At 41.7% G+C, this 22,197-nt stretch overlaps 1 protein-coding gene across 1 annotated transcript in view; it reads right to left on the reverse strand.

Annotated features, from left to right (window-relative positions):
* LOC125464790 (electrogenic aspartate/glutamate antiporter SLC25A13, mitochondrial) overlaps positions 1 to 22,197 on the reverse strand; it is a 197,609-nt gene that overhangs the window by 11,421 nt on the left and 163,991 nt on the right. The window contains exons 15-17 of the mRNA XM_048557633.2: positions 8,630 to 8,768; positions 4,212 to 4,370; positions 4,040 to 4,127 (exon numbers count right to left, since the gene is read on the reverse strand). Coding sequence (XP_048413590.1) covers positions 4,040 to 4,127; positions 4,212 to 4,370; positions 8,630 to 8,768 — 386 coding nt within the window. The remainder of the gene's footprint in view (positions 1 to 4,039; positions 4,128 to 4,211; positions 4,371 to 8,629; positions 8,769 to 22,197) is intronic.

The raw sequence follows: 22,197 nt of genomic DNA on the forward strand, positions 1-22,197 counted from the left end.
GATTCTTATCACTGGGAATCTCGTGATTGAAAGCTGTAATCTGTATTTCCAGGTCATGCTCCTCATATGATGCAGAGATGCCAGTGTTGGATTACAGTGGGCAAAGTCAGAAGTCACAGGACACCAGCTTGGATTTATAACCTATCATCAGTGACTTCTGACTATGTGCTCCTTATAGGCACAGATGCAAAAGGTTGGGATGTTGCATGGGAGAGCTTGCAAGGCCAGGAAGCTGCAAAGATGAGAGCTTGTGAAGGACAGAAGCTGTAATACTTTAGTGACAGAGTGATGCTCCAAAGGAAAGGCTGTAAAGGAGAGAAGCTTGAGGGGGATTGCGGCTGCAAAGGGAGACGCTATGAAAACATTTTTAAAATTGTCAAATGAACACTCAACTAGCTGCAAGGCAGGAAAATCTGAAGTCACTGAGGTCATGGTTTTCTGTCAAATAAGTGTGTGCAGTCTCTATCTTAAAGCTGCGTAAATTCAGGATCAATAATCTGAGGAAAATTCAATGGATGCTGTTATAATAAACAAAAACAGAAATTGCTGGAAAAGGTCATCAGGCCTGGCAGCATCTATGGAGAGAAATCAGAGTTAACATTTTGAATCCAGTGACCCTTCCTAAGAATCTTTGCTGGTTACAAGTAGGTAAAAATAAATATTTATTTATTAATGCAGTCCTGCTATAAGATTAATTTTCTGGACGGCCACACCCATGTTATAACAGACTTCCACTGTACTAAGGTGCCAAACAGTAACAAATAATTTGCGCTTTTTTAGGGTTTTTTTGACCTTTAGATATTCCAAAATGCTTTACAATTAATTAAATACTTTGGAAAAATAGTCACAGTTGTATTGAAGGAAATGTAAATGAATAAATAATTTTGGAAGTCTAAGATAAGGGAGCATAAAAATTTGAACTAGACACAAGACTTTACCTTTCTTGGCAAAAAGAAGGTGGAACATAAACTGATTCACTCGCTCCTGCCTCTGCCATCTCTGCACATTCAGTCAAATAGTTGGCCAATTAGGGGTCATACAGCTGGAAGGAAGCAGTTTATAGGTGCAAAGGAAGATTGCTTTCTGACCACAAACCATTCTCCATGTTCCTGTCCAACTTCGTAGTTTTAATTAAGGCCAATTTTATGTTTCTCATGCCTAATTTGAGATGGCACAATATAGTCAGTTTTTGTGTGTTTAAGTTACTATCCAAAAATATCAGTGTTGAATTTCTGTTGCAATTACATTCACAAATGAGTATGAATCAAACCTCAGCATGAATACATAATCAGTGGTTCTGAGAAACAGTGGTGCAAAAGGTGGGGGCGGGGGGTTTCCACGCTATATTGGTACTGTAGACCGGAACATAGAACAGTACAGCACAGTACAGGCCCTTTGGCCCGTGATGTGTCGACCTATTATCCTGCTAAGATCAATTTACCCTTCGTTGCCTACTTTTCCTATCCTCCATGTGCCTATCCAAGAGCCATTTAAAAGTCTGTAAAGTACCTGACTCCACTACCACTGCCGGCAACGCATTCCACACACACCACTCTAAGAACCTACCTCTGACATCTCCCCGTACCTTCCTCCAATTACCTTAAAATTATGCCCCCTTTTAATAGTCATTTTGCCCTGGGAAAATGTCTCTGACTATCCACTCTATTTTTGCCTCTCATCATCTTGTAAACCTCTATCAAGTCACCTCTCATCCTTCTTCGCTCCAATTAAAAAAGCCCTAGCTCCCTTAACCATTCCTCATAAGACCTGGCCTCCAGTCTAGGCAGCATTTTGGTAAATCTCCTCTGTACCCTCTCTAAAGCTTCCACATCTTTCCTGTAATGAGGTGACTGGAACTGAACACAATATTCAAAGTGTGGTCAAACCAGGGTTTTATAGAGCTGCAGCATAACCTCACGGCTTTTAAACTCAATTCCCTTGCCAATGAAAGCCAACTCAACACGATCTATGGACGTGGACCCCAAGATCCCCCTGTTCTTCCACGCTGCCAAGAATCCTGTCATCATCCCTGTACTCTGCCTTCAAATTCGACCTTCCAAAATGAATCATTTCGCACTTTTCTGGGTTGAATTCCATCTGCCACTTCTTTGCCCAGCTCTGCATCCTGTCAATGTCCACTGCAACCTACAACAGCCCTCCACACTGTCCACAAGTCCACCACCCTTTGTGTCATCTGCAAACTTACTAACCCACTCTTGCACTTCCTCGTCCAAGTCATTTATGAAGTTCACAAACAGCAGAGGTCCAGAACAGATCCCTGTAGCACACCACTGGTCACCGAGCTCCAGGCTGCATACTTTCCATCTGCTACCACTCTCTGTCTTCTATTGGACGGCCAGTTTTGTATCCAGATAGCCAAATTTCCCTGAATCCCATGCCTCCTTATTTTCTGAATGAGCCTACTATGTGGAACTTTATCGTGGCAGAGGGCAGATGATTACAGCTCAAATTGCTCAGCATGCTCTCAGAATCAGTCCTTATTTTTCATTGAAGGTGCAAAAATATAATAATGTTAATTTAAAAGCAGACAAATGTCACACTTTAATTTAATCTGCCAGTACATTCAACTATGGTCCAAATGACCTTTTCTACTGTTCTTGTGCCAATTTGTTATTGTTGGATTTTGAGACTCTTCAGTCTTTTTAAGCCTAATGTTTGAAAACATGGCAGGTAATGAAAAATTGTTGCTATTAACTAAAGACTTCAAATTGTCAGGTGGGATACTGATTTTGACATCCACATGTCTTCCACATTATTGGATATGGACATGGCGATGTAGGGTTGCTGACCCATTGCAATCATGCCAAATTATTTTTGACAGTGCAGCAGGGAAAAGCACCTGATTTGAAAATGCAAGATCTGTTCGCAGATCTTTCACAAATGAAATTAGAAAACTTTTTGATACAACAAGTGTAGAAGTTTGGAACTCTCTTCAACAAACAATTACTGGTACTAAGTTCAAAACTGAACTCTGAAATGTAGAATAAAAGGGCACCAACTGCCTGGCTAAATCTAACTTTTGCTCATATGCAATGCAACCGATGCATTAGTTGTGCTCATCAGTTCACAGAACGTGTGTTTAGGTTGATAGGATTTTTGTGACAGAAGTGGGTGTTAGTTTTTTTTTCAAAATAATTTTGTTGCTAGTAAACCTGATTGTTTTCTTATCCTAATTTAAACGCTGATGATTAGGAAATTAATGTTTTCCTAATACGCTGAGTCTTTGTCTTTAAAGGAGGGATAATGATTATTAAGAATATTGATGAATTCTTCTAATTCTGCTTTGTGAGAGCCCAAATACCACACATGATTCAGAAAGTTATATTACCATGTGATTGCATCATCTGATAAAAGGAATAGAGAGAATAGAAAAGAAGCCCTGAAAATCAAAAAAGTAATGCTTGTAAAACAAAAAAAAGCTCTTCACAAAGTTTCTAGAAAATTTATTTTAACCCTTGATACAGAGCCTTCATAATCTTTCTAGTGTCCCTAAAATTGGAAAAATGTTCTAGCTAAGTCGCTGAACTAATTTATACACAATGTTTTGCCTTAGATGCATGACAGTTCAGCACATCAGCATGCTTTGCTTCATTGTTCTTGTAGATCACGTTCATGTTTGAGGCCTGCAGTACATGACCCAGACTAATGCTCCACGAACATGCTAGAATAATAATACATTAAACTTAGGTCCCAGATACAGACCTGTTTTTGGTGGTAAAGATTCCACAGCAGTGTAAAAAAAAGAGTATGGAGTTATCCCAATACAAGTCAATATTCTTCCTGAATTGGCATCAAAGACAAGCTACTGTTTGCTGTGTGATACCTGTAGAATACCTGCTGTACTTTATCCACAGAACACTCGACCACAAGTAATTTGTTAGCTCTCCCTCTTACCTTCCTGCACCTTGTACCAAATGTAGCACCTGAGTTCCATGATAAACAAATGCTACCAAATATAAAATGGCACAACAAGTGTTGCATTCAGGGAGACTTTTGGAACACCTTCACTGTTACTTACGTGCCAAAATCAACAGCGAACCACTTCTGCAAAATCTCGTACGTCCACAAAGTAACACCAAACTGGGGTGAGGAACGGAACACACGGGCTGTGAGAGCAAAACAAACAAGAATGGATACATGGGAAAATCAAAGTACTTCACACAAAAACAAGTAAATTCCTCCCTTTGTACCTGCAACTCCTTTCCAGAAAGCACGCAGGCCCTCCTGTCGCTGGATTTTCCAAAAACAGTCCACCAATCCATCATACTTAGTTTGCCCTTCACGTGCAGCCACCTGTAATCTTGTTTTGATAACATCAGCAGGTGTCACTAGAGAAGCTGCAGGCATCCCTAATAAGGAAAACAGCAAACATTTAACAATAAAAGAACATATGTGAAACTATACTCAATTAGAGTAGTTTTGGTTTGGAATATGCAGAAGTACTTATTGAAAAGTTCTAGAATTATCAGCAACAAGTTTAAATTGGATAAACACCTATATTCTACCCAGTCCCCCACCATGACAGAATTCAAGAGATTTCCAAAAGGCATTTGTTAAGGAGCCAACTTCAGACTATCACTTTATAAGTTAAGAATTCAGGGTGCTAGGTGTGAAACAGTTGCAAGGATGCAGGGCTGGCTACCTACAAGACAGTGTTGGGAACATGTAGCCATTTTAAGTTGGAAAACCGTATTTAGTGGATTTCCACAGGGATTAGTACTACTTACAATCTATCAATGACTTGAATGAAGGAATTAAGTAAACTGTAGCTAAATTTGATGGCAATACAGAGACAGGGAGGGAATCAAATTGTTAAGTGATCACAAAGAGTATGCAGTGAGATATAGATAGGTTGTGTGAATGGAGAAAACATTTGGCATATGAACATAATGTGGGAAAATGTGACCTATCCACTTTGGTATAAAGAAACGAAAAACAAAATGTTGTTTAAATACAGTCTGCAGAATGCTACAGTACAGAGAGATGATCTGGATGCCCTTGTACATGAATTACAAAGGTTTAACTTGCGGATAAAAGAAATAAGAAAGGCAAATGGAATGTTGGCCTTTATTGCAAGGCAAATTAAGTATGAAAGCAGGGAAGCATTCCTACAATGGTACAGGACTTTGGTGAGTCCACACCTGGATTACTGTGTACAGTTTTCATCTCCTTACTTAGGAAAGAATATATTGGCATTGAAAATGATGTTTGGAAGTTCACTCAGGAGATACTTGGGATGAAAGGGTTTTCATAAGAAATAAGGTTGGCGGGTTGTCAAAACTCTGTAGTTTAGAAAATTGCAAGTTTTCTTATTGAAGTGTTAAAATTCTATCTGAGGGGACTTGATAGGGTGGATAGTGAGGGGATGTTTCTTCAAATGGAAGAATCTACATCTGGGGCTGTACAGTTTCAAAATAACAAATGTTCAATTTAAGATAGTGATAAATTGGAATTTCTTCTCTCAAGGAATTGCTAGTCTTTTGAATTTTCTTCCTCAGTGGAGGGTGAGTTAAAGAATATATCCAAAGTTGAACTGGACTAATTGACAAGGGTTATAGGGATAAGCAGGAAATTACAGTTAAAGCTTCAGTCAGATCAGACATGATCTTACTAAATAGAAGAGCAAGCCTGATGGACAACATTTAGAATAGAAGCAAATGACAGTAAGTTCTACTGTTATTTTGGTTACGGCCTAGACAGGCCTGCAATACACGTCCAGTGTTGTTGACGTATACAAACGTTCTTGAACACCAGAAAATGCCAATCAGATCTTCATCGATACCTAATTGCTCCCTAATCATGCATAATGTCATTTTGTTTTCTTTACTGTTTCCTGCGATGTCGACATTTCTGGATAGGCCAGCATTTATTGCAAATTCTCAATTACTATTGAATTGAGTCGCAGACAGCAGTCATGAATTAACAACAGTGCTATGGGTCTGAAGTCACCAGGTCAAACTGAGAAAGAACAGAGATTCTAGTTCCATAAGGACAGTGACCCAGTTTTTTTTTAATATGACAAGTGATTGGTGGTTTTATAGTCACCATTATTTTCATTAATTTTATACTCCAGATTTACTAACTGAATTCAAATTTCACCAGCTGCCACGGTGAGATTTGAATTCATGTGCCCAGGTCATTTTCCTGGGCCTGTGGCTTACTCTTCATGCAACACTACCACTACACCCTCTCTCCTCTGCACAGTTGCTTTAGTGTGACATTAGTGGTTTTGGAGTGTAAAATCTGAGCAGGCATAGTTAGTGGATTCAGCAGCAAATCAAGAAGATTACCGAATTACTTCCGATGGAACTGAAGGGCTCTGTACAAAACAAAATCATAGTACAACACACATTATCATGAGACTGGATATATAAAGTAGTACAAGAAGAAGCACCTGCCAGCTTCCTAGATACATGTTCGTATACAACATAGAAAAATCAGGGCTGAGGAGAAAAGAAAATATCTCACCTTAAAATAAAAGTATAAGACAAATATAATAAATTAGTACAGCAAACTTTTGATTAACAAGCACCTATGGGACAGTAGTGTGCCAGTTAATCAAATATTGTGGATAATTAAGAGGTCTACCGTAAACCCTGACCAAGTGAAGCTTGGGGACATCAAATTCCCTGAAAAAAATATCTGCGGAAACATCAACACACCTCCTAAAATCATTGTAAAAACATAAATAATTTATAGAAATGTAATACATGCGTATACACATCACTGTTATACTTTATTTACAACGTAAATATTCAGACATTGTCACATTTGAGGTATATAATTTTTGCCGTTTATCAAGTGCAGGTTCATAGTTCCTTGAAAGTGGAGTTGCAGGTAGATAGGATGGTGAAGAAGTCATTTGGTATATTTGCCTTTATTGGTCAGTTCATAGAGTATAGGAGTTGGGAGGTCATGTTGCATCTGTACTGGACTTAGGTCAGGCCACTTTTTGAATACTGCATGCAATTCTGGTCTCTCTGCTGTAGGAAGGATGTTGTGAAACTTGGAAAAAGTTCAGAAAAGATTTACAAGGATATTGCCAGGGTTGGAGGGTTTGAGCTTTAGGGAGAGGCCGAATAGGCAGGGGCTATTTTCCCCGAAGCCTGGAGCCTGAGGGGTGACCTTAGAGGTTTATAAAATCATGGGGGTCATAAATAGGGTAAATAGACAAGGTCTTTTTCCCAGGGTGGGGGGAGTCCAAAACTAGAGGGCATAGGTTTAAGGTAAATGGGGCAAGATTTAAAAGGGGCCTACCAGGCAACTTTTTCACAGAGGGTGGTGCGTGTATGGAAAGAGTTGCCAGACGAAGTGGTGGAGACAGGTAAAAATTACAATATTTAAAAGGCATCTGTATGGGTATATGATTAGGAAGGGTTTAGAGGGATGTGGGCCAAATGCTGGAAAATGAGATTTGATTTATTTAGGATATCTGGTTGGCATGGACGAGTTTCTGTGCTGTACAACTAAGAGCCGGTTGATAAGGTACCAGTTAAAACAAAGTTTGTTGTACCAGAGACTGGCATGTGAATGATGTATGTAAATCATGACAGTCTCCTGTATTTCTCCTGTAACTGAACCTTAAACTACTGAAGTGGACCCAATTTCTTAACTGACAGAATTGGGTTAAATTTTTAGCATATGTTTATGTTTTAATCTGTTAGAGACCTAAAATTCAAAATTTGCTTTTCATGACATTATGAAATTACACAGTGAACCTTCAGATGAGCAGGCCTCAAAGAGTAATTAAGATTTACAACAGGAAAGAATGAAACACAAACTGTGGCAGAATCAGGAATATAGTAATCTCGATTCAGTTTGTCACTCAAACAAGTATAGCCTAGCTAGACACAAATTTGCTAGATCAAACTACTTTTAATCTTCATTCATAGGATATGGGTGCAATTGGCAAGGCATTTATAGCTCGTCCTAAACTGCATTCAAAACAAGCCAATTTTTGAACTATTTCAGTTGGTATATGAAAGGTATTCTCACAGTACTGTTAGGAGTGGAGTTTCATGACATTGACCAAACGATGGTGAAGGAATCAAGATACATATCCAAGTCAAGATGATGTGCCATTTGGAGAAGAACTTGAAAATGGCAGTGTTCTTCTAAATAGTAGAAATTGGGGGCTTGGGAGGAATTACTGAAGAAACCTTGGAAAGGTGCAGTAGTCTATCGCACAGTCAGTAATCACTGCAATTTTGGTGTGGGATGAGTGAATGGTTGGTGTAGTGCATTGATTAAGTGGGGTCCTTTACTCTGGATTGTGGTGATAGTCTTTGAGTGTTGTGGGAACTGCACTCATCCATGAAGTGGAAATTATTTCCATCACATTCCTGACTTGTATCTTGTAAATAGTAGGTAGGCTTTGTGGAGTCAGGCAATGAACTACTCACTGCTGAATACCCAGATTCCGAGCTGCTCATGAAGTCACAACATTAATATTCAACAATTTTCTCCACCTTATGTGGCGCAGCAGAATAACTAACCTTAAATTGAGTACATGCTTTGAAAAATTATCTGGTTATCACAGAATGTATATGACACCAACACTTCTATTATGCTGGCACAGTATAGGCAGAGGCAAAAAATGGGTGCTCACCAGCCAAAGCTCCTGCCAACAGCAGATCTCTAGATTGCACCTGCCCATTCTGATTTGCAAAGGCCGATTTTAAGTGAGAATAACAAGGGAAGTAGATAGCAGAGAATGGGATATCACGCAAAAAACAAGCCTTTGCACCCTGTGAAAGAAAGAAACCACAGTGTGGTAATCAATAGATGTTTGAAAGATCTTTTGAAGTTAGCTGCCAAAGAAACCTGTAACGAAAAGTTTTAATAATTGAATTAGCAAATGACTAAACAAAATGATGTGTTAAATAATAAGTACTGTTTCTGATGAAAATTTTGACCTGAATTTCTAGCTCTTTCTCTCTGCAAATGCTGCTGCACTCACAAGTATCTCCAGCACTGACTGTTTTCATTTCAAATTTTGTAAGAAATTATGATCTTTATATGAACTACAGTACTAGTAAATGAGCTGTGTACCACATTGTCTGTTGCTAAAATTATATTAACTGAATCAAGCCTAGATGAGGCCGATAGATAACCCATACTTAAATCGACACGTTTGCTTAATACAGAAACAAAACATTTAGCACCAGCTGACTTATAGATTGTTTCTCCAGTTATAAGAAACATAATTCTGAGGTCTCTGTTACTTAATACTATGAAAAAGGAACATTTTTCTTTGGATGCTGTTACTGCAGCATACTACTGCATTTACTAAATACATAAGCTTATTTCAAGAAAGTTGGGAAAGAGAAAAGTACATGTGTTATCTCTTTTGGCAAAGATGAATAACTAATACTTCACTACCTGAGATTATACAGTGTGGAGCTGGAGGAACACAGGAGACCAGGCAGCATCAGAGGAACAGGGAAGCTGACATTTCGGGTCGGGACCCTTCTTCAGTTTTCTGTCGAAGGGTCCGACCCGAAACATCAGCTTCCCTGTTCCTCTGATGCTACCTGGCCTGCTGTGTTCCTCCAGCTCCACACTGTTATCTCAGACTCCAGCATTGGCAGTTCTCACTAACTTCACTACCTGACCTGTCCATGGCGACAGCCAGACACATGCATGCTGGAGCTGAAGAACTGGTAGCATTGATGGACTTCTACAATTTTCAATCCAGTTAACTCATAGGAGTTAGCAGATTTGCCAGAGGCAGAGTGTTTCTGTGTTGTTTGAAGTCACTAATGGCCAAGAACAGGGATCATCATCTACCTTGGGCTAAGTGATTGCCTGGTCTCAAGCACTCCTAGGATGTTCCTTTAACCAGCAGTAGTGATGTGAGAGTGATGTTCTTGCCAGATAGCACTCCCAATTCTAATCAACATAGAGAACTCATTGATGCGAAAGTCCCTGAACTTGTGTGTGTGTGTGGTTGCACATGAAAGCTTTGTCAGTCCATCTTTGGAGGGTTGAGTGGCTTCCCCCTGAGAGGTGGCAGTTCAACTGAGTGCAGGCAGTGCAGGTTCCTGCTCATTGTCATTTACTGGGTCCAACCAGTACTTGCATAAAACAAGATGGGGAATCTTTCTTTTTTAAAAAAAGGGTAAAATCTCAAGAATGAGTTACCAGTGAGCAGTGCATAACAGCACCTTAAAGCTCACTTGTTAGTTACCCATTGAGGTCACAGCCTCATCATATAAGCAGTTGCCCTCTTCTCCAGCTGATTCCAACACATTCTTCTCGTATAGGGTGAGGGATCTAATGTATGGCACCCCAACAGGAGTTTTCACTATTTCAATCCAGTTAAGAGTTACGCATTAAGTTACACTACACATCTCTTATTCTACTGATTTTTTTTTGCTCTGTGAGACATGACAATCAAGCTGGTCCTCACCTCATTTTTATGCAAGAACACTTTCAGCATTTGAGAATTTGTCCGATAGACACGAGGTAGAATTTAACGCTTTTTTCCAAGATAGGTTTGGGGGCAGAGGAGGCTAAAGGAAAGCGTAGGGGAAACATCACCTTCCCATTTCTGCCCTTGTTAAGGCCAGAATAGGGTGAAGTGCAAATGGTCTACTTGTTTTGATACCAATTGTGGCCCTTAAGTCGACAATTAATGCCTACTTAAAGATCTCAACCCACTGCAACAGTTATCAAACCAGTGGCAACTGGGCCAGTCATCACAGGCCTTGAATTTGTTTACAGGGTCTAGAAAGGGCTTCTCATCCTCAGGCACTCAGCACACAATCAAAGGACCTGCCATTGCGAAGTGGGTAGTTGCTGAAAACTAGCCCCTAATCAACCCCAGCCAGTGATCTTCTTCCCGGGACCATAATCACACTCTTTCTCACCGTAATACTGAGACAATTTCTGATCCTGGGACTCTGGTGGGTGCACTGCCAACATCTAAGATCATTCCTGGTGACAATGCTTGCAAAGAACTATTGGCCTCTGATGGGTCAGCAATTCCCAGCTGGGGTGTTTTTGCTTCCAGGTCTTTTTGGTCTCAGGAAAAGACCATTGATGGCCACTTATGTATCTGATTGGCACATAATAAAGTTGTCTACTCTGAGAGAACCCCATTCCACATCACCTGAAATAAGACCTGCCCTAGAATTGAGAAACTTGGTTACATTTTGCGCCTAATCTCGGGCTGCTACCGTGCATTTTAGCTCCTTATCACAACCCTTCCAGAGTGCAGTTACCCAGTACGCGACAAAGAGATTTAACCTTGAAAATTACTAATCCATATGGATCAATATGGAGATAGTAGGAACTGCCGATGCTGCAGAATCTGAGATAACAAGGTGTGAAGCTGGATGAACACAGCAGGCCAAGCAGCATCAGAGGAGCAGGAAGGTTTGACGTTTCGGGTCAGGACCCTTCTTCAGCTCTTGGACCAATATGGAATAATGTTGTTAAACTATCAGATTGGTGATGTGTAAATCTTGCAACTGTTCTCATAAAAAGCAATCGGCTACCTAACATTTCAAAGTCTTGTTTAAAAGAAAAATCACTTAAGCATAAAACTTCAAATTCTAACATTAGGGATCATTAAGACAAAATAGAGATACTTCCTTAGTCTATCATGCAGCAACAAAGTATTATTGAAATTATTAATATTTTACAATAGTAATATGTTCCTGACAAGGTTTTAAAACTTTAGCCACATAATGCCCAAAGTAGCTCTAAAGTATGAAAATATTTTCATCAATTATTAAATAGTTATTATGGCTAATTGTGAAATACTATGTTGACTTGTTAATATACTGGTTTGAAACTGGATATTTAAAAAACAATAAAAGCTAATTACAGAATAATAAAAATAGCAAACATGCTGGAATTCTAAAAAAAATAGAAAACACTTCAAGTGCACAGCAGTGCATAAATTGAATATGTAGCTTCATGTTTAGGATCCAAGTTCCATCAGAAGCATAAACGTGCCTTTGTTTTTTTTAATTTGCCAACTCAACCTGTTGCATATACTAGTATTTTTCTGTTACACTGTAACCTCTGCAGTCCAGAAATCAATTACTAAAAAAATGCCCAGAAAATTTCACAGAATATTTCTTTTGGGCAATGTTATATTTAAGAACTATGTTATGTTTTAGTTGGTAAGGAGGGCTGATCAGTTACCAATCCTTTTGCAATAACAACCTAATCTTTCATAATGGATCAGCAACCTTACTGAGAGCAACTGAAAGAAAAGTCCAGCCTATGAGTGCTCTAAGTTTTCATAGAAACATTTCATGCACATTCTGGAAACATGCCACCAGAACAGTTGTTCTGATGATCACAGTGGTTTTTCTTTTATTTTGCTGTCTTTATTACAATTAAGAGCTAAAAAACGATTTTCCACTTTGAAAAATACAAATTTCAAATGAAACTAGTTTTGTGAAGGCAGAATTAGAAGCTTTGCTAGTGAGCTAATTTCCTCTTAATTCAAGCTGGTGGGTTAAACACTTGCTGTTTTATATATAACAAATATAAAGAATCAACACTGATAAGAATTCTTAAAAACAAACAGATCATTAAACTGCACGATCGAATCTATTTAACATTAAACATGATTAATAAAACATGAGTACACTATTTAATTATAAAATCTGTGCTTTTCCTTCAGCCAACTCCAATCAGAGCATGATTAGGGCAAATTTAACTCAAACATTATTACTGTTAATCACTTCCAGCCAATTACTTCAGTTTAGAAGGCTGCATTAAAGAAGCCAATGCCAGGAGTGTTTTATTTTTGCTAATGTTGTTTGCAAGGGCTGAAAACTTCGAATTCAATTTGGTGCAAATATCAAGATCCTTTACTTGAGAAAATTCCAAGTCAGTGGCTGCGAGGGGTAAATTTGTCTGGCATGAAGGTCCCGGATCAGATATACCTTGAACACATTCTCTGGAAAAAATCTGCATTGAATGCACTCCTTCAAGTACTTTGTCAACCTTAAATTCCTTAATTTTCAATTGTGTCTGAGCGACTACATCAAACAAAGAAAAACTACAATCTCAGGTTGTAGGAAGAGTCTGGTAAACAAAACAGACCTTCCTCAAGGACTTTTTACAAATTCTAATTTTATTTTATGCCAGGAACAGGAGTGAATAAGGAGCTAAATAAACTATTTTCCTAATTGGGGAGGATATTTATGTTCACAAAGGCATCTCTGTGTTGGGCTGAAAACAAGGAGCCAGCAGGTCTGGTATTTACTGATTTAACCTCATCTGCAAGCGAACATACATTTGTCTATTCGGGAGACAAATTGAGAGTAATAAATAAGGATTCAACTTCTAGTGATAAAACAAGAATGGTTCTCAAAATTATAAAATACACACAAATTATCACTTACATTTAACACTTGTGTTTTAAATCTTTACTTAGCCACCTGAGCTGTGTAAAATATTTGAACTGCTTCAGCAACTTTGGGTAAGGTTTGAGTTTCAGAGAAAGCACTCTTAATACAGGCAACATGCCAAGTATATCATGTTGCATAGCCTTTGTCATAGAACATAGGAGAGTACAGCACAGTACTGGCCCTTTGGCTCCATGATGTTGTGCTGACCTATTATCCTACTCTAAGATCAAACTACCATATATACCCTACATTTTACGATTATCCACGTGCCTATTCAAGAGTTGGTTAAATGTCCCTAATGCGTCTGACTCCACTATCACCACTGTTGGCAGCACATTCCATGCACCCACCACTCTCTGTGTAAAGAACCTACCTCTGACATCTCCCCTATACCTTCCTCCAATCACCTTAAAATTATGCCCCCTTGTAACAGTCATTTCCACCCTGGGAAAATGTCTCCGGCTATCCACTCCATCTATGCCTCTCAGCATCCTGTAGTCTATCTTAGTCACCACTATCAAGTTACCTCTCATCCTTTTTTGCTCATAAGACTTGCCCTCCAGTCCAGGCAGCATCCTGGTAAATTTTCTCTGCACCTTCTCTAAAGCTTCCACATCCTTCCTACAATGAGGTGAACAAAACTGAACACAATATTCCAAGTGTGGTCTAACCAGGGTTTTATACAGCTGCAGCATAGCCTCGTGGCTCTGAAACTCAATTCCCCTGACAATGAAAGCCAACACACCAGACGCCTTCTTACCAATTTTATCAACTTGGGTAGCACCTTTGAGGGATGTATAAATGCGGACCCAAAGATACTTCTGTTCGTCCAAGTGCCAAGAATCCTGCTATTTAACCCCGTATTCTGCATTCAAATTCGACCTTCCAAAATGAATCACTTCACACTTTACTGGATTGACTTCCATCTGCCACTTCTTTGCCAAGCTCTGCAACCTATCAATGTCCTGTTGCAACCTACTACAGCCCTCCACATTATCCACAACTCCACCAACCTTCATGTCATCAGCAAATTTACTAACCCATCCTGCCACTTTCTCATCCAAGTCATTTATAAAGATCACAAAGAACAGAGGTCCCAGAACAGATCTCTGCAGAACACCACTGAACACCAAACTCCAGGTTAAATACTTTCCATCTACAATGACTCTCTTTCTTCTAGTGGACATCAATTCTATATCCAGACAGCCAAATTTCCCCGAATCCCATGCTTCCTTACTTTCTGAATGAGCTTACCATGAAGAACCTTCTCGAATGTGTTGCTAAAATCCACGTACACCACATCCACTGCTCTACCTTCATCACATGCTTTGTTTCATCCTCAAAGAATTCAATTAGGCTTGTGAGGCATGACCTGTCCCTCACAAAGCTATGCTCATGATTTCTAATCAAACTATGCTTTTCCAAATAATCATAAATACTATCTCTCAGAACCCTCTCCAACAATTTGCCACCACAGAAATAAGACTGATTGGTCTGTAATTCCAGGGTTATCCTATTCCCTTTCTTGAACAAGGGAATAAGATTTGCTACCCTTCAATCATCCAGTATGACTCCTATGGACAGTGAGGATGCAAAGATAATGACCAAAGGTGCAGCAATCTCTTCCTTTGCTTCCCATAGCAATCTTGGGCATATCCCATCTGGCCCAGGGGACTTAGCTTTCCTTAAGTTCTTCAAAATTTCTAGCATATCCTCCATCCTAACATCAACCTGTTTGAGCATATCAGCCTGTTTCATGCTGTCCTCATAAACATCAAAGTCCCTCTCACTGGTAAATACTGAAGGAAAGTATTCATTAAGGACCTCCCCTATCTCCTGCGACTCCACGGACAAGTTCCCTCCACTGTTCCTGATCGGCCCTACCGTCACTCCTCTTATTCCTCACATAAGTATAGAACACCTTGGAGTTTTTCTTAGTCCTACTCACCAAGACTTTTTCATACCCCTTATAGCTGTACTAAGTTCATTCTTCAGTTCCTTCCTGGCTACCTTGTAGCCCTCTTGAGCCATGTCCAATCCTTTCTTCCTCAACCTTAGGTAAGCTTCCATCTTCCTCTTGACTAGATGTTCCACATGTCATGTCATCCAAGGTTCCTTCACCTTACCGTCCCTTCCTTGCCACAGTGGGACAAACCTATCCAGTACTTGCAGCAAGAGCTCCCTAAACAACCTCCACATTTCTGTCTTGCATTTCCCTAAGAACATCTGTTCCCAATTTATGCTCCGCAGTTCTGGCCTGATAGCATTGTAATCCTCCTACCCCCAATTAAATACTTTCCCATACCACCTGCTCCTACCCCCCTCCAAGACTATAGTAAATGTCAGGCAGTTGTGACCACTACACCGAAATGCTCTCCCACTGAGAGACCTGACACCTGGCCTGGTTCATTGCCAAGCACCAAATCCAATATGGCCTCCTCTCTATTTGGCCTATCTGCATATTGAGTCAGAAATCCTTCTGGACACACCTGACAAAAACTGCTCCCTCCAAACTATTTGCACTTTGAAGGTTCCTGTCGATATTAGGGAAGTTGAAGTCACCCACGACAATAACCCTATTACTTCTGCACCTTTCCAAAATCTGCTTCCCAATCTGTACCTTAGTGTCTCTGTTGCTACTAGGCAGTCCATAGAAAACTCCGAATAAAGTGACTGCTCCTTTCCTGTTTCTGACTTCCACCCATACTGACTCAGTAGACAAACCTTCTTCAACAGCGTCCCTTTCTGCACCTGTAGTACCATCCCTGATTAGCAATGCCACTCCTCCATCTCTTTTACTTCCCTCTCTATTTTTTTTTAAACATCTCGAACATCCAATAACAATTCCTGCCCTTGTGTCATCCAAGTCTCCGTAACGGCCACAACATCGTAGCTCCAAGTATTGATCCATGCTCTAAGTTCATCACCCTTATTTCGGACACTATTTGCGTTAAAATAGGCACGCTTCAACCTACTGCACTGACCGCAACTTTGCCCTATCAACTGTCTATCCTTCCTCAGACTCTGTGCATGCTGTATCTGCCCGTACACCAGCTACCTCATTCTCTGATCCATAGCTCTAGTTCCCATCCCCCTGCCAAACTAGTTCAAACCCTCCTGAACAGCTCTTGCAAACTTCCTGCCCAGGACATTGGTGACCCTCCGGTTCACGTGCAACCCGTCCTTCTTGTACAGGTTCCACCTTCCCCAGAAGGTATCACAATGATCTACATATTTGAAGCCCTCCCTTCTACAGCAGTTCTGTAGCCATCTATTTAGCTGCACGCGCTCTATTCCTAGCCTCACTAGCCTGTAGCACTGGTAGTATTATTATTGAGGGGAAAGGCCACAGGGGATCCCTGCACTGTCTGCCTATTCCCTTTCCCTCTCCTGACGGTCACTCAGCTACCTTTTATCCTGCAACTTCGGTGTGACAACCTCCCCATAACTCCTCCAGCACCCCTCTGTGTCCCAAATGATCTCGAGTTCATCCAGCTCCAGTTCCAGTTCCGTAACATGGTCTGTGAGGAGCTGGAGTTGAGTGTACTTCTTGCAGGTGAAGTCAGAAGGGACATGAGTGGTGACCCTTACCTCCCACATTCTACAAGAGGAGCACAGAACTGCCCGAGTTTCTAGCCCCTCTACTCTGGACTTCCAGAAGAAATAAAGAGAAAGGGGAATAAAGCTTATCTTACCGACCCTCCACACAGTTAGAGGAGGAGGATGGGTGAGAATGTAGTGTTTTGATTTAGCCACTGCCTAAACATATTAGTTCACTTAGCCAGCTGCCCCCTGGCTCACACTCTCACCACTCCCACCAATGAATTAGGGTGTTTGGAGTAGATGACAATTAGAATTGTCATCCATTTAAGAAAATTATTTTATTTCTCACTGGATTTGAAATTTAGAGGGGCAGAATTAAAACTTGTAGTGCCATTAAGGCAGATCCACAACACATGCTAATTGGGAAACCATCCCACAACGCGACGAAGCAACAAAGTGCTCTGCATTTGTCTCATTTTGTGGATCCAAAGCAGCATCGCAAACCATGCCAATGAATGCCAGCTAATGCCCTGTACCCACTTACATGGCCCCCACAACTTCCTTGCTAACCTATACCCCTGTCCCAATATCACCTGGTCTTTCATACAAACTGTGCTAACATATACCCCTGTACCAGATGAAGTGCGTCTCACATCCCCATGCCAACTTATAATCTTCTACCCATTCTTTATGACTTATCTTACACACTGTGCCATGCTACTGACATCTACCCATGCCCATGCCCTATGGCCCCTGACAATGTCTATGACTCACTACGGCCCTGCTACTCATACCCACAATTCCCCAAGCATCCCTATAGGCTTTTGTGGTTGTGGCATGCGTCAGTCTCGAGAGACCATGGATCTGCGCCTGGAGAGTTTTGATTCAGCTGCTGATGATAGCGCAGCGTCTGTTGTGGCTGTACAGGCCCACACAGGAGTGACAGTCTCGGTTGCAGCGACTGCACTTGAAGACACTCTCCTCCAGTGTTGTCGTGTTGCTGTCTTTCTGTCGAGCACACTGTTCCTTAGCGGCAAGCCTCAGTTTCTCCTCTCCTCGCTCCAGCCCTCTGCGGAGTGCCCATCTCCAGCGTGAGCGATTGTTTGTGACGTATTCCCATCTCTCAACGTCTAGGTCCATTGACTTCATATCCCTTTTGCAGACGTCTTTGAAACGAAGATGAGGTTGTCCTCGTTCTCTCTTGCCGATGGCCAATTCCCCATACAGCACATCTTTCGGGATCCTCCGGTCCAGCATACGATGTACGTGATCTGACCAGCTAAGGCAGCGTTGTTGGAGTAGGGTGAAGAGGCTGGGTATCTGGGCGTGGGTGAGGACTTCCATGTTGGTGACTCGGTCAGTCCACTTGATGTTCAGAATGCATCTCAGGCTGCGAAGGTGGAAAGTGTTGAGACGCCACTCCTGTCTGGAGTAGTGGCTCCAGGTCTCGCTGACATAAAGCAGTGTGCTGAGGACGTATGCCCTGTAGACTGCAATCTCAGTGTTGTAGTCAGCTTTTTGTTCTCCCAGACTCTCTTGGTCAGCCTGGCGAATGTGGAGGCTGCTCGTCCGATCCGCCTGTTGATCTCGGAGTCCAGGAAGAGGCTGTATGTGATGGTGAAGCCGAGGTATGTGAATTTGTGGACTACCTCCAGCTTGTAGTTGTTGATGGTGATGATAGGAGGGTGCTCAACACCTTGACCCAGCACATTGGTCTTCTTCAGGCTAATGGTCAGGCTGAATTCCTGACAGGCTCTTGAGAGGTTGTCCATAAGGCGCTGCAGTTGCTCTTCAGTTTGTGCTGCCAACGCTGCATCATCTGCAAACAACATGTCTCTAATGAGTACTTCACGAACCTTCGATTTTGCCCTCAGCCGGGACAGACTAAACAGCCTTCCGTCCTATCTGGTGTGGAGGTAGACACCATCAGTTGATTTTCCAAATGCGTGTTTCAGCATGACTGCGAAGAAGATGCCAAACAAGATGGGGGCAAGCGCATAGCCCTGCTTCACACCGCTGCGGATGTTGAGAGCCTCTGAAGAAGGGCTGTCAAATTGAACGATGCCTTTCATATCCGCGTGAAACGATTGGACTATTCTGAGGAGTCTCAGAGGACATCCAATCCTGGCGGGGATTTTGAACAAGCCATCTCTGCTCACAAGGTCGAATGCCTTCATGAGCTCAATGAAAGCGACGCAGAGTGAGTGTCTTTGCTCTCGGCATTTCTCTTGTAGCAGTCGAGGGAGAAGATCATGTCGATTGTGGAGCGTTCTGACCTGAAACCGCACTGGGCTTCGGGATATATCCTTTCGGCGATTTTCTGTAGTCTGTTCAGGACCACCCAGGCGAAGACATTCTCAACGATGCTCAGCAGCGAGATTCCACTGCAGTTGTTACAGTCGCTTCTGTCCCCTTTGTTCTTACAGAGGGTGACAATGTTGCAGTCTCTCATGTCTTGCAGCACAGTTCTCTCCTCCCAGCACTGACACAATGGTTCCGGCTGGTGCCTAAGCAGAACTCCCTTTGCACTCTTGATGACCTCTGGTGGGATGCCATCCAACCTTGGTGCCTTCCCAGTGGGTAAGCTGTCGATGGCTCTGCTCAGCTCGTCAGCCGTTGGCAATGCGTCCAGCTCCTCCACAACCGGTCGGCATTCCACAGTGTCTAACGCGTTATCCGAGATGCCGTTTTCCCTGGAGTAGAGTTCAGAGTAATGCTCCACCCATCTCTCCATCTGTTTGCTTTTGTCTTTGATGATCTCGCCTGTCTTGGATTTTAGTGGAGCTGTCTTGCTCTGGGTTGGACCGGTGGCTTTCTTGATCCCCTCATACATTCCACGTATGTTGCCTGTGTCAAATGATAACTGGATGCTTTCGCACAGTTGTAACCAGTAGTCATTTGCACAGCGTCTGGCTGTCTTCTGTGTGTTGTTTCTTGCTGTCCTCAGTGCTTGCAGTGTTACTTGAGTAGGTTGGTGTTTGTGTTTCAACAGTGTAGCACACTTCACCTCAATGGTCGCGTTGAGCTCATTTGCGTTTGCTTCGAACCAGTCCCGTGTCTTGCTCCGCTTCTTCCTGAAGGTCTTCAACGCAGTGCTGTGGATAGTGTCCCTTAGAGTCCCATCTCTGCTGAGCAGCTCCTTCTGGTGGGTCTGCAAGGAGGGTGTCCTCCAGTGACTTGATGAATACTGCCGCTTTGTCTGAATGTTGGGTCATAGTAGCATTGATACGTTGCTTGTCTGCAGGCTTGGCGCAGTGCATCTTCTTTGGTTGGAGTCTGAGTTTGCAGCAAACCAGGGACTGATCCATGTCACAGTCGGTACTCTGAATGGACCGAATCATGAGCATGCTTTTCAGGTGGCTGCGTCTAGTGAGGATCAGGTCTAGCTGGTGCCGGTGTTTGGAGCAGGGATGTCGCCATGAAACTTTGTGCTGAGCCCATGCCCATGTCCTATGGCCCCTGACGATGCCTATGACTCACTATGCCCCTGCTACTCAAACCCACAATTCCCCAAGCATCCTTATAGGCTTTTAAAGCTTCTATTAAAACCACACTGACACGTAGATCCCATCTCATATCCTTTACCTTCCCTCTCTGTGGATACTCACCAATCACCCAGCATGGACATATCTCACTGACAAAAAATAAAGTTTGCTTGCATACTATTGGTGTCGCTATTGGATAAAAAAAGAGCCTTAGTCACGAAAAAAACACAGTTCAATACTTTGAAACTACCTTAAGCAATCTCTTAATGAAACAATTATTTCACTTAGGTTCTCAATCCCTGACAAGAACATTCTCATTCTATAAACAGTTTAACCTGAAAATTAAAATGCTTATCTGATAGGCACCCCATTAAAAAATTAGAGTTTCTGAAGCCAGTCATGCAATATAAATCCTATAATTTCTTACACCAACAACAACACCAGAAACACCTAACACCGTTTCTTCTTATCTCTGCATTTTTTGTGGACTTTTCATTGACAGCAATGGTTGTCCGAAACATCAACCAAGATATCAGTAGAGTGATGCAAAGTGCTGTTGACAGGACTTGCAGTCAGCATCTGCTCAGCATTAACTTGCCCACTGTCGTTCGGATTGGACCCTGCTAAGGCCACTCAACTTATGAACATGTTATGGCCATGGTCCAAATGAAGACAAAATAGCTAAACTTCACAGGTGGGGTGTGGTAAGATTGTCTGCCCTTGATTCAAGGTAGCATTTGACTGAGCATGGCATCAAGGAGATCTGCCAATATTGGATTCAATGGAAATCAAGGGTAAAATTATCTACTGCGTCGAGTCTTTAAAATATTTGTGGTTGTTGGGAGGTCAATCATTTTAGTCCCAGGCATCAATGCAGCAATTCCTAGGAGTAGATACTTTCCAATCAACATGTTCACCAATGTTAGTACATATCTCTGGAACAGGTGGTATCTGAACCTAGGTCTCCTAGCAGAGGAGTATTTTAAGAATGTTGTTGCAACTGATTTGAGGGATTGTTATTCTGTGGTCTGACCTCAAAGCATATTTTTAAATCAATCTATTCAGATACACTATGACACATCTCTGGACCAGATGGGATTTGAACTCATGTCCTCTAACCCAGAGTAGGAATACTACCACTGCACCATAAGATCCCAAAACATCAACTCTGACTTTTCTTTACACACGCTGCCAGAACTGCTCAGCGTTTCTAGCAACATCTCTTTTTGTTCCTGATTTACAGCATCTGCAGTTCTTTTGGCTTTTATTTAGTATTTAACTCACTGCCATACCTGTTCTAGGCATGCCCACCTTGAAGAAGTTCTGCTCCTCTCTCTCTGTTGGGATTTCCATTCCAATCTTTCTTCTTGTCCACTGACATTAATTTAACTGTCACTCCAGGTGTTTGACCAGGTATTTGCTAAAACTTGTTTCCACAGCCATATCACATTCCTCTGCTTCCAGCTCAGACTCACCCCATGTAGATTTCAACTGAAGTTTCATCCCTCATGCTTTGAATCCACCCAGATCACAGGTATCTCCCTGATGATCTCCATTGACGGCTGCTTTCGCTGCATCCTAAGATCCTCAATCAATGCCATGCTGCATCACATGCACACTCTTGACCTAGTTCCGAGGAAAGGTTACCAGACCCAAAGCATTAACTCTGATTTTTCTTCATAGATGCTGCCAAGCCTGTGGAGCTTTTCCAGCAACTTCTGTTTTTGTTCCTGGTTTACAGCTTCTGCAGTTCTTTTGGTTTTTATTTCCAA

This window comes from Stegostoma tigrinum, chromosome 2 (genome assembly GCF_030684315.1).
Source record: "Stegostoma tigrinum isolate sSteTig4 chromosome 2, sSteTig4.hap1, whole genome shotgun sequence".
NCBI classification, from domain to species: Eukaryota; Metazoa; Chordata; class Chondrichthyes; order Orectolobiformes; family Stegostomatidae; genus Stegostoma; species Stegostoma tigrinum.